This window comes from Lepidochelys kempii, chromosome 8 (assembly GCF_965140265.1).
Source record: "Lepidochelys kempii isolate rLepKem1 chromosome 8, rLepKem1.hap2, whole genome shotgun sequence".
Taxonomy (NCBI): domain Eukaryota; kingdom Metazoa; phylum Chordata; order Testudines; family Cheloniidae; genus Lepidochelys; species Lepidochelys kempii.
Window position 1 is genome coordinate 14,535,638 of NC_133263.1, and position 13,520 is coordinate 14,549,157.

The following is a 13,520-nucleotide window of genomic DNA, read 5'->3' on the forward strand; positions in this document are numbered from 1 at the left end:
GTGCAATAGCAAAACAGTATACAAGTACTTTTTGAAAAACAAGTACTTATTGGCAAATCTTTTTTAGCTGAAGATGAAGACTGAATATACAAAGAAGTTGTTGCAGTGTGGTATGAGTAGGGATGCTTACTGATCTTTGCATTTTAGAGAAATCAAGGGATGCTAATTCTTCTTTCCCAAATAATCCAAGTATAAAAGTGAAGGCTCACAAAGTTTGTTTGATTGCTTCCTTTGGGCCTGATCCAAGGTTCATTGAAGTTCATATGAGGTCTTTCCATTGACTTCAAGAGTCTTTGGATCAGGCTCACAATGTACAGTAAGAACCTCAGAGTTACGAAAACCAGAGTTACGAACTGACCAGTCAACCACACACCTCATTTGGAACCGGACATTCAGAGTTACAAACATTTCAGAGTTATGAACAACCTTTTGCCGAGGTGTTTGTTAACTCTGAGGTTCTGCTGTATATATAATGTTTAGGAGTTTGAGCAATGGTTTTTTTCTAGGTTCCAGCAGAGGGGTGTTCAGAGGACAAATATGGTGCCCCCACTATGGCACATAACGAGGAATTAAGATTTTAAAATTAAGTAGGAATTCTAAAAGGGGAACTGAAAGGGTTTTTCTATAAATTAAAATAGATTTGTAAATTTCGAAAAAAAGAAGAGTGTTTAAAAGTCCAATTAATAATTCATTGTTGTTTTCAAAACACATTATTTTTAATTCATTGATCCAAACAGAAGTCTGGCCACAATCCATCTCTGTGGGTGTAATATCATGTGTATAAAGACACAGACATCAGGTCATGGGTCCCAAACCAAAAAGCATCCCTACAGAAGTCAACGGGGCTGAAACAAATGCCTGAAGTTAAGAACGAGCTTCAGTGCTTTCCTGAATGAGGGCCTTAGGGCCTAAACTTTTCTTTTATTTGATCATCAGAGCGAGAAGAGCTATGTGTTTACTGCTGATCGTTCTATGGAGATCATGGATTTTGGACAGGCTAGACCAATGGCTTCTTGACAAGTTAAGGATTGACTCATAATCACCTGTGCATAATAATTTGTATTTGACACTCTTCTGTCTATTGTTATTGTGCTGATCGTCTCCTTCAGTACAAGGAAAGAGCACATGATGCCATGAGTAATCATGCATTTCCTGTTACTTGACTGGTGAGAGTTTGCCATTAGCGATACTGATTGAGCACAAAGGAGGAATGTCATGTAACATCATATGCTAGATAAAGTACTGCACACAGCAAGCAAAAATCTTCAGACTAAAATTAAAAAGTTACCTAGGCTGATCAACTGAAGATGTTTTTGCAGCTGACAGAAACTCATGCCACTCTTTCCTCTCATCTATGTGCTGTCTTTCCAATCGTATGCATAAGTAAGCAGGGTCACTTTTTTACTCATGTTCTCTTTTGCTGGCAGTTCCTCTGCCCATTAACCTTCCAGAATTTAGCACTGACTCCCCACTAGCTGTGCCTGACCCTGACTAAATTAAATGCCACAAGGACCCCCAGAGCTCAGACACTTCAGAGCTGCTGCATTTGGGCACTAGGCAAAACAACAACAAGCCACATCCTTTGACTTTGTCAACTCCAGATGGCGGAGCAAAGAATTTAGAACAACATTTGCAAATGTGGGTGCTTAAAATTAGATACTTAAGTGTGCTGATATTCACAGAGTACTAAGCATGGGTTTGTGTACCCTCTGGGAAAAGTTAGACTAATTATTTAGGTGACTAAATATGGGTTTAGGTAACAACTAAGTTTGGCCTAAATCTAAATGACTTTCCCAATGTCACAGAGTGAGCTAGTGGCAGAATCAGAAATAGAATCCAGGCCTCCAGATCCCCACCAGAAATAATGAATATGTAAAGAAGGCCACTGGATTCTTCTACTTACCCTACCCATTGAAATAAGAACAAGGAGATACTATGAAACTCAAAGACAACTCATTTAAAACATAACACTTTCCATTACTTAGCTCTTTGAATCTTCAAAGCAGTTTGCAAAAAGGATCCATTACTAAGGTCAGAATACCTAACTTTTGCAACTCACTATCACTCCAGGAGCACAAAAAAGATGGGGCATGAATAAAAATAGCAACTACGACTATAAAAATGAGGATATAATTACAAGAACTATTAATCTTCATGTGTCACGGCAAAAAACTGATCGCTACCAGGATCATGGATAAATTCCCATTCTATCATATTGCCTAACTGGCCAGGTGCATTGTAGGTAGTCTAGGAAAGATTAGATTTTAATCAATAAATATCACCCAAGAGCCTAAAAAATGTGAGTGTGGCTCTAAAAAAGTCCTTTTTTACAAAGTACTTGTGTACATGGAACACTGAATAATGATCAGTACAAACTATTAGGCCCAATTATGATCATTTTTATCTATGGATATAAATTGCGGGAGTTTTGAATAAGTATAAGGCATTTGAGGATTGTTTGGTTTTAATTTTCTGCCTGTGAAAATTTAAGTCTATAAAAACTGAGGGGAAAATACTTAGACAAAAATGTATTCTTATTATCATCATCATCATCAAAAATCATGAAAAGTGAAAAGCCGCTCATTTCAAACCTAATTACAGGGTTTTGTCTTTCCCCTGCAAGATCTGGAAAAGGCACTGCCAAAGACAAAGATACTCATGAGACACCCTGCTTTGGGGTTTGGCCTTCATATGTGCCTAATGAGGTACCTGGCATTACCACAGATGCCTACATTTATTGTGAGAACCTTGCTGCTGTTCAACCACCTGGGCGTCCAAGTTCTAGAAAACAGAGGTCACCAAAGACCAAAGTGAAGTGCAATCAGCCAAGAAAAGGGGTTAAAAATTAAAAACTCATATGAGTAATAACTGAAGAGCATATGGCAAAAGGGCACGACTCTAGGGAATGATGACTTGGAAACAAACCAGTACCCTTGGTCAAATTTATGAGCGCACATAAAAACAGATCATAAATAAATTGCAAGTGTTCGTTATGACACATTAGCATATTAGAGTCAGTAATATTTGCATGATTTGGAAATCACATTTCTGTCCGGTAAATTTATATCATTTCCTAGGTCTATTTACGGCACATATTGCACAAAATAACCTTCTACACATATAAACAGAATTGCAACACAGTTGTAAAACCCAGGTCTCATGATCAAACAAACCTTCAGCCTGGATGAGAAAAAAAATACTCAAGTAAGATCCTGCAAACACTACCAGGTACAGTACATTCTACTATGGGAAGTCATCGGCAAGTAACCATTAGCAATATCAGACCTTATTTAGAAGCATCTGAATGTATTCTAGAGACATTTGTGAGTGCTTTAGATGGAGCATAATCAGAATACCACACAGCACCATATTTCATCTTCTAAATCACCTACATCACAGTCACATACATTTAAATAAAACTATCATAAAAAGTGCTATTAGCATTATGTTATTGGGACTTCCACTTCGCAACTGCAAAGGCTGCACATACTACATATATATATAGACACCTTTATTCTCCAGTGCTAATCAGTGTTTGTACACAGCCTGCCCAATGGAGAAGAGAAATAAGTAGCTGTAGGTCGAGACATTGGTGAGCATAATGTTCTCCTGGTTACACAGGACACTGTGGGGGTTATGTTGTGCCAGAGGAAGCACACCAAGAGAAATGGAACAGCTCTTCCTTTCAAAACCACACAAAATACCCTTCCAAGAAGGGCGAAAGGGCAAATAGGACTTCAGTCACTTTATTGAAACTATGGCAAAGAGCTGTATGTGAAAGAAAAGACAAAGGGAATACATTTCTGGTCAAATATAGCAACAGCTAATGTGATGACAGATAAAAATCAATGCAGAAAGTTCATTCATTTACATCACTGGCGGGTTAAGACATCAGTAGTACTGTACCTCAAAATAAGTTGTGTAAGGGGCAGCTTCTCTCAAACATGTAATTAATTCATTACAAAGAGTATAAAGGCTCAGTTCTATTTTAGGATGGCTTAATATAAAATGCTTGTGATCCCATGAAAGCTGAGATGACAGAAATATATCCGTGTCAGATGACTCCGGCTAGTCTTGTAACCAAAACCTCCACACTTTTGTAAAATTTAACTCAAGTTATATAGCACTGTTACATAGCCTTCATTTACAGGTTTACAGCTGTATGTTGCCACATTTAAAAAAAAAAAAAAGTAAAGTTTCCCCTGACATAGAACATTTGACTTTAAATATATTTGTAATTCAGAATATTTAAAAATATCACGAGGCCTAGGGTCTTTCACTAGAAAAGGGCCCATACAGGTCCAAATACTCAAGGGAACAAAATGTCCCAACCTACCGTTATGGGTCCAGTCCCAAGTCTCATTTCACAGAAGGGGCTTATTGTCCAAGTCCTGTTCAGATATGGCCCAAAAGGTCAGGCCTCTCATACTCTGGAAATACTTCTGCCATTCAAGGCAGCGCTCTTGAGAGAACAGTTTACCATGTTTTAGTGCCCTTGAACCCAAAGCCCTAGTCTCGATTCACTCTCAAACTGCGACCTTAGTCTAAACCTTAAAGAAAAACTCCTGCCTCAGGTGGTCTCTAATTTTAAGCATTTTAAAACATTCGATACATCTGTTGCAAAATTTGACAAGATTGAAATAATATAAAAGAATTCTCACCTGGTATTTTGGGCATTGTTCTTTCGTATCGGAAGATGAGGAGGATGAATTGATGGAACTGTCCAATGAAGAGGAACTGTCTCCTCCAGGCTTCAGTTGGCAACATTTCCCAAAGACTCTCACCTGAGCATCACTACAGAGTTTCTGAAACACAGACCACATGCCTGTCATTAGATTTCACATCCCTAAAATCATTGTTTAATGGCACTGGAACGATCTGGTCTTGTATTCCCAATTTAGGAAGCGTATTTAGCGGCAAAAAGGTTATATGCCAAGGCAAACAGTAAGCAGAAAGAGGATTTATTTCTCCTCCAGACTGACTACAGGGAAGGAGGCTGGGCCGCTTTACTTAGAAAACTGAACTGGGAGCAAATACAACACTCCTTGTTCATTTTCTTAAGGAACCGCAGGCAGTCAAGCTGCTTTGAAGATTTACAGAGAATAATTACTGGGCACAGGAGCAGGAGAATGGGTGGCAGAGAAAGGGATGAATACGGGAAATGGAACAATAGATTCCACCTGCCTTCTCCCCACCTTACGTACATACTAATAAGCGTTTATATAGTCTTGTGGTTGGCATAGCACTTCAAAGATGCAGATGATGACAACTGAAAAAATTCAGGTTTTTAGCCCTAATGGTTGTGAAGAAAAGCCTGAAAATGCAACCCAAGTGTAACTGAAGCAGAGTCTGCAAAGGGCCAGAAACAATAGCTCTGAGAGGTGTGAATTGCCCCAGGCATCTCAATGGGACGTCAAAGCCAAGGCCTTGCTTTGGGCATCCTGCCAACACCACCCCAGCAGGGGGCTCTGTGCATGCGTCAGCTGGCAGAAGGAAAAAAGTGCAGGGAGGCCCAGCCCATTCATCCAAGCAGATACATGCCAGCTGCCAGGATAAGTCCTAGGTCCCTGCCACTCCCACTATTGGCCCTGTGCAGGGAGAAGATGGTCCCTGGCTGCTTGTGGGGGAGGGGAGGTGAATCAGAGGGACAAAGGAGCACCCTGCCTCTGCCCCTCCCTCCCTGAGCGGGGTAGGGGCCAGTGCAAGTGGAGCGTGGGCCTCCATGTGTTATGGTGCATGTAGGGCACGAGCTAGCTATAATGTGGCCCCAAGTGTAGACAGGGCTCCTGCGCTTACTAACATTTTCCCATCTTGTTGCCCACACTAGAATTTGCACTGTTGTTACCACTAGTGAAGCTACTCCAGTGGGAAAGGTTAAGGAAAAACGTATCGATAAGCTAGTGAGTCTGTGGCAGAGCTGGGAATGGAAACCCATTCTCCTGACCCTAGGCTTGTGCTTTAGCCACTAACACAAGTTCCCTCTCAGAGTAACCAACTCCCATTATGACACACTAGATTCACAGATACTAAGGTCAGAAGGGACCATTATGATAATCTAGTCTGACCCCCTGCACAACACAGGCCACAGAATTTCACCCACCACTCCTGCAAAAAACCTCTCACCTATGTCTGAGCTTTTGAAGTCCTCAAATCGTGGTTTAAAGACTTCAAGGAGCAGAGAATCCTCCAGCAAGTGACCTGTGCCCCATGCTACAGAGGAAGGCGAAAAACCTCCAGGGCCTCTTCCAATCTAATCCTTATGGGGAGCACGCTGAAGTCATGCAATGTGTAGATTTGCTAATGGCTCATATTTTTGGCTTGCGCCTAGTACACAATGCCTGGAACATGTGAACAATAATCATATGACTTTAGTAGGAACTCGTGAACTAGAATTGCATTTTATCTCTGACACAAAAAACAATGTCCTGGGCTAGGTTAGGCATCATGTGATAAAAAACCACATTGAATCCACAGGGTTACAGCAACTTGTGCAGGCAAACCACATTTCAGCTTTACATTTTCCATCAGATGTTGCAAGTTCTCATATGAAGATGTGGTAATAACTAGGCTTACTTCAGGTTATAAGTATATTAAATGCATTTTTGTAAAATGAAAAACTTCTGTGCATTAAATGACAGGCTAAAAAGTGAGCATTTTGCAAAACCTAATCATTTCTCTTCCCTAGCACTTGAATATTTTCAGCATAGTAGGTTTTCCCAGAACCACTGATGAGATCTGTCTTGAAATTATAGTTTCCTAATTTAAATACTAGAGGGGAACAGACATTTGATCTTTGCAGTGGAACGCAAAATGAACTAAGGAACCTGTGAAGTAAAAGAGGTCAAATGTTCAAGATCTTTTAGATACCATCTGTCAGCAGCTTACAAGTAGCAAATCATTTGTAAAACGCAGAACACTGACAAATTTTGGAACACGCAATTTTAGAATCCAGCATGTGTTTAAGTGTAACCTGTTGGACTATGAGATCAAGTATCGGTAATGCTCCTCCTCTCTGTAGTTACGGAATTTGAATGTCAATGAAATATTAGATGCTACAAATTGCTAGATGTTATGCAACAAGGGAATAGGCCAACTTGTGTTCCAGTATAATAGTCCAAGCATTTTCAAGTCATATTTCCCAAATAAGGCGGTAACTACAGCATTCAATAAGCTGCACAAACAAAAGTTTCAAACCTATTCTCTTTCTTCCCAAATGTACATAGTGCAGCAAATCGAGTCTCTAGATAAAATGCTGCTGGCAGATCTCTGCCATGCACAAAGTTGCCACAAAGGGGAGTGGTGAAAGGGGGTTTTTGCATCCACTGGCCAGAGTTCTTATGTACAAATTGCTGACAGACTCAGCTGCAGGTGGATATGCACTGAACACCCACTGTGAAGCAGCTCTCACCCCAGTGGCCTTGCTTCTGGACTTCTACCATGTACATCTGCAGCAGACTCTTTCCTAAATCATCTTCCCCAACCTGCCCCAGCAATGTCTGGTCCTGCTAAACCCCTTGATGGTTTTACAATGGACTGTCACTGGGTCCATAAACTCTTCATTGTATGGGCAGGGCACAAGCAGCATTTCTGCTTCTTCCACTGCAAGTTAAACAGAACAAGATTAAAACGAAAATAAATGAATCTTTAAAGTTATGGGAAGCCAGAATCAATGGGATGAACCCTTTGCAAACACACATGGGTAGGTCAGGGTAAATGAGCATAGGGGAAGGTTTCTTCTCCTGCTGGTATAGGTAAGGGACTCTGGTCTCTGAGCTACTGATCCCCACGTGGATAAAATGCCTAGCCATGCTCCAAAGGAGAATTGCCATAGAAGTGAGGTCTCCATTAATGGAGCTCAGACTGGACTACGCAGAAGAGCTGGCATTTCCAACACCTCAGAGGTAACAGCTGCTGGGAGAGGGGAGCGTAAACAAACTTAGGCTGGCCCTGGAGCAAGCTGCATCCTGACTATCTAGAGGCCTGAAATAAAACAGAAAGTCTGTGAAAGAAAACAGGGAGAAGGCTCTGGAAGGCTGTAGGACTCCAAAAGTCAGACCCTCAGCAACTGTGGGAAGGACGAGTTTCCTGAGGCAGGTGATGGAAGCACCAAAAACGGAGAGTAGGGTAGAAAAATTCCATTTGAAGGGAACCTAAGGGTATTGGACCAAAGCCAAGCAGTGTCATGGGTTGGGTCTGCATAAGAAAGAGAGAACATTCATCATGCGTTTTAATCTTTTGTCTGGCATAGAAGGTGCTCAGATTTCACTGCCATGGGGACAATGTAAGAACCCAACTGTCCAAACAGAACACTAAGCTGCCATCACCTGAGAACGATCCATCCAATATCCAGGCTTACTCGAATCCTCGGAAACAAAGGGACAATCACGCTGATGAAAAATGAATCTAGAGAAATTAACTCCTGCAGTTTATGATTGTTTATAGACATCAGCCTGAATTGTAACTGCAGCTATAAAAATATTAGTGCATCCACCCTAGAGTATTAGATTGTCGCACATTTTTTCAACTGCCAAGTGTTTTTTAAAGAGAATCTAGCACTCCTGAAAGTTGTCAGCTTTGTTCTCAGTGTTGTCTAGCTCCTGCAAGTATTCACAGGACAAGCAGGAGCAGTGACTGGGAAAAACATCCCTCTGCCGGCCCCTCAGTATGCCTCCAGTTCTGATGGAAGGGAATACTGAGGGCTGAGAGGGTAGGATTCAGTCTCCGCACTGCAGAGATGCCAACTGTAACAGTAGTCTCTTGCTTCCCAAAAACTTGTCCACGAGGAAACAGTTTGAGACCATCGTCTCAATTTCACAGGTCACCTCCAGGCAAACAGCTCAATATTCTGTTACTAATCCCCTGAGCAATTTAGTGCCCAATACGTACCCTTTGCTAAAGCATAATCAAATGTGTGGGTAATCCTGGCTTGTTTGAAATTATGTGCCATTTTTATGCCTTTTAACCAGTGTGGCAGTTGGAGTCAAAGATTCCAAATGAGGAGGTCACGGACTGCACTAGCATTGGGTTAAGTGTCACGGCACCAGAAACAGTGGCCTCTATGCAGCATGGTGAAAATGAAACTCAGCGGCTCCCCAAACCCTCTTGCTCTTCCCAGCCCTGTGAGTAACTCTGTGACACATAACGCAACCCCATGCAGTATCTTTGGGGACCACTGAATTTAAATTTATGAATGGTTTAGGTATGAATGTGTTCTGCTCTATGAGGGAGGGTTACCACAGCTCCTCCAGGAACTAAAAACAATGGTGGGCTGATTAAGGCACATCACTGAAACTGTAAACAACCCCACAGAGGTTCCACCCCTGGGGTAGTTTGCATATATTTGTTCCAACTGGGTTTCCCAGAGACTAAGGGACAAAGAGAAAACTTGGGCTCTATAAAGGCTGAGTATAAACAGACTCAGGGTCTTCCTTTAGATTCAGCAAACAGACAGGACCATTGATCCTAGGGGGAACCCCAACCCAAGAGGGAGGGGTTAGAAGGGCATTCGTCTACCAGGACCCCATATCATTGATGGGCGGTTTCTGGTACATTAGTAAGCGTGTAGGAACCTTTATTGTTTTTATAGGTTTCTTCTGTAATGCTTTTACCCTAAGAATAAGTGTATGCTGCTTAGAAAGAACGGTGTGATGATGAGTAACTCCTGGCAATACACTGGTTATAGCTCTCAGAAGGAAAGCAAACCACAGGCACTGGCCTTTAGGTGGACTAGCTGGCTGGGAATATCACAGTATATGGCACCAGTCAGAAGAGAGTGGCTTGGATCCCTACCCAGAAATGAGGGATGGCTGGAAGTCTGGTACCTGACTGGGCATTCCTGGAGCAGACCACAGAGTCTGCTCCAGGGGGGCGGACACAGGTGTCATTACCCTGAAACCGTGACAAACTCCATTGTCCTCCATCGTCCAAACTCCTAATGCTAGTGTCACTTTAGACTCTCGTTTACTCCTTCCCAAGTCCAATCCAGCTGTCGTCACATCTTGCTCCTTTGCAGCATCTCTAAGCTCCACCTTTTCCTCTCCAACACAACTGCCCAACTCCTTGGTTCCCTTTTGCTTTATCTACTGCAACCACCTTTTCTCAGCCTCTGCTTTCATTCCTTCTTCTCCTGTTCCCTCTATTATCATTCTTTAACCTTCTTCACGCCACACCTCCTTGCAGGTTTCCCCTTATGCTTAGAAAATTCTACCACTTCTCATGTACCAGTCAGCAACCATTTTCAGTCAAATCCCTTTTTGACAATGCCCTTCACCCACTAATCTTTGAGCCATAAACCACCAAAGGACAACACAAAGCAAAAACGTAGCTAACAAGACAATGGCAAAAACAAAACACACGTACTCTGTTCTCTTGGGAAAGCACTGATACAGGATTCCCTTCCTAGCGTTTACTTTGACCTCCTCCCTCACCTCCATTTTGTGGCATCATTTCTGTCGTGTCCTTGTCAAATTTGACTGTAAACTCCTTGGGGCAGGCACCTTGCATTGCTGGTTGTTTTTACATACCATACACATTCATGTGCTATATAATTAATGAACAACAACAGTTGAGTACAGAACTGTGTGCTCCCTGCAAATGGCCATTGTAAATGCAGTGTCAAGGTTGGGAAGTCAAGCACTCAGCTCAAACATCAGAAAATGCAGAGTGAAGGCTGAGAGCTCAGCACTGGCTCTGCCCTCTGGGGCTTAATACCTTAAAATAGGGGTGAAAATCTGTCTTTTGATTGCATATTTGCATCCAAATTCAAACCAGGTCGGATATTAATTTTTCAAGGATTTCTAAGGAACATTCTTCCTGCTCGTGCGCAAATGAATTTCCATTGGGACCCAGCGAAGAAGCACATTTCTAACTAATCTCTGGGTCTGGGTTTTGCAGACAGAAGGAAACAGCAATAAGGGAAAAGATGCTGGGGGAGAAGGAGCAAGTTCAGATGTGAGGCTACCAGGAGGCATTAAAGTGATAGACAGACATTATCACCTAAAAATGAATTAATAAGGTGCCATTATGAACAAGCCTCATAGTTGTATGAGGTGAGAACACTGAAATCTCTATGAAGGCAAATAGATCAGACTTACAAAGCTGCCAGGGAGGAGCATTGTGACGGTTTCCAACACCTGACTGACTAATAACTAGGGCCCTACAAAATTCACGGTCCACTTGGGTCAATTTCATGGGGGGTCATAGGATTTTAAAAATTGTAAATTCATGATTTCAGCTATTTAAATGTGAAATTTCATGGTGTTGTAATCGTAGGGATCCTGACCCAAAAAGGAGTGGTGGGGGGAGGGTCACAAGGTTATCCTGGGGGGGAGCTGCAGTACTGCTGTCCTTCCTTCTGCGTGGCTGCTGGCGGCGGTGCTGCCTTCAGAGCCGGGCAGCTGGAGAGCGGTGGCTGCTGGCCGGGAGCCCAGCTCTGAAGGCAGAGTCACCGCCAGCAGCAGCGCAGAAGTAAGGACGGCACGGTATGGTATTGACACCCTTACTTCTGCGCTGCTGCCTGCAGAGCTGGGCCCTCAGTCGGCAGCTGCCACTCTCCGGCCGCCCAGCTCTGAAGGCAGCAACAGGGACGTAAAGGTGGCATGGTATGGTATTGCCACTCTTACTTCTGCCCTGCTGCTCTCAGGGTGCTGCCTTCAGAGCTGGGAGGCCGGCCAACAGCCACCGCTCCCTGGCCGCCCAGCTCCGAAGGCGGCGCAGAAGTAGGGGTCACGGTATTGCCACCCTCTTAAAATAAACTTGTGACCCCCCCTGCAACTTCCTTTTGGGTTATGGCCCCCAATTTGAGAAATGCTGGTCTCCTCCGTGAAAGCTGTTATCTGTATGGTATAGGGTAAAACACACAAGATCAGATTTCACGGGGGAAGTCCAGATTTTACGGTCTGTGACGCGTTTTTCGTGGCCGTGAATTTGGTAGGGCCCTACTGATAACATCTGAAAAATGTAGGTGTTGTGTGGAGCTATTTGGTTAAGGCATTGGTAACGTCTGCTCTTTTCATCACACTCTGCCCTCATGCACTCCATATGCAAATGATTCCTGTTCTGATACATCGTCTCATGCTCAGATGTCACAATGCTGAAAAGTGCGGCCTCTTTCTCCTGAGATACTGGCAAAACTGAAGTGGAAGAAGCTTGTTCTAACTTTCTGCTGCTCATGGGGAAAGAGAATAGTCACCAATTAATTCCAGCACAGTGTCTAAGAATTGTGTAAGGCCCCTGGATACAGAAGGCTGACTAATCAGTAGGGACATAAAGTTGGGAAAGAACCTCTTGTGCCTCGTACCAAAAAAGGCACAGGATACACAAAAGGAAGTCACTTTGCCCTGTCCTACACGCCAAGTGCCCGGGCATCACAGCTGTCTAACGTGGATCTCACATCTAAGTGACAATGCCTGGCACGCTGCTCGGCCAACATTCTCAGTTCCTGAAGCCTGCAGTCCTTCTTGCCATGCGGCCCCTTCTCAGCCTTACCACAGAAGTTTAACCCTCTAGGGGTATGTCTAAACAGCAAAAAACAAAACAAAAACAAAAAAACCTGCAGCAGCAAGTCTCAGAGCCCGGATCAATAGACTCGGGTTTGTGCTGCAGGAATAAAAATGGCAGCACAGACACTGGGCCTTGGGCTGGATCCCAGGCTCCGAGACTCTCCTCCTTTGCCAAGTTTCGGAGCCCAGGCTCCAGCCAGAGCCTGGGTGTCTGCACAGCTATTTTTAGCCCTGCAGCGTGAGCCCCGCAAATTCTAGTCAGTTGATCTGGGTGCTGAGACCCCTGGCCATGGGTCTTCTTTTTTGGTGTGTAGATGTACCCAGTAAGACCCAGGGAAAGTAACAACTCTCCTTCAAACTGAACGACAGGCAGTTTTCACCATGGCCATCAACCGTACTATGACCCCAAAGTAATAAAACACACAGATTCACTCACTCGGGAGAGTGTCTATTTGTCCCTTTCTTTGTATTTCCATTTGTTTCTTTCAACAGTCTTAATTTTCTCAATCTTGTAAAGCCAAGGAAGAATGATGGATTTTTGCATTGTGCGGTGATAGCAGACTGTTATGCAGACACCTCAGATTGCAAAATCATAATGTCTGCAATTAGTTAATTCCTCATTCAAGTACAAATTTTAACGTACAACGTTTATATATTTCCTTCCCTCAAGTCATCTAGCATAGCAGAAATCATCTGGCACCTCAGATGATTAACCCATTAACCGTCACTGTAATTCTGTTGTTAGCATTCCAAAATCTCATTTATTTGGCTTTTTGGATTATCAGAGGGCAAAGAGGCAAAAGAGAATTATTTAAGGATTTCATGATTTCGTCAGACATTCTTTCTGATATATAAACAAACACACAAAAACACACACAAAAAATGTTATTAGGATGTCCAGTAATGTTAGATTAGACCCCGCTAATATTAGATACTGCTGGTTTGCTGGACAATTTAAGAACATCTGGGTCAGCTTTTAGATTCTTCATCTATTCAAAATTTAAAGCCACGCATCCATCC

General features: G+C 42.9%; 1 protein-coding gene across 5 annotated transcripts in view; it reads right to left on the reverse strand.

Annotated features, from left to right (window-relative positions):
* FNIP1 (folliculin interacting protein 1) overlaps window positions 1–13,520 on the reverse strand; it is a 93,915-nt gene that overhangs the window by 37,886 nt on the left and 42,509 nt on the right. For all 5 annotated transcript variants that reach the window (XR_012160222.1, XM_073355620.1, XM_073355618.1 and 2 more), the window contains exon 3: window positions 4,662–4,805. Coding sequence is in view for 4 of the 5 variants with exons in the window: in XM_073355620.1 (XP_073211721.1) it covers window positions 4,662–4,805 (144 nt within the window). In the remaining variant the exon portion in view is untranslated. The remainder of the gene's footprint in view (window positions 1–4,661; window positions 4,806–13,520) is intronic.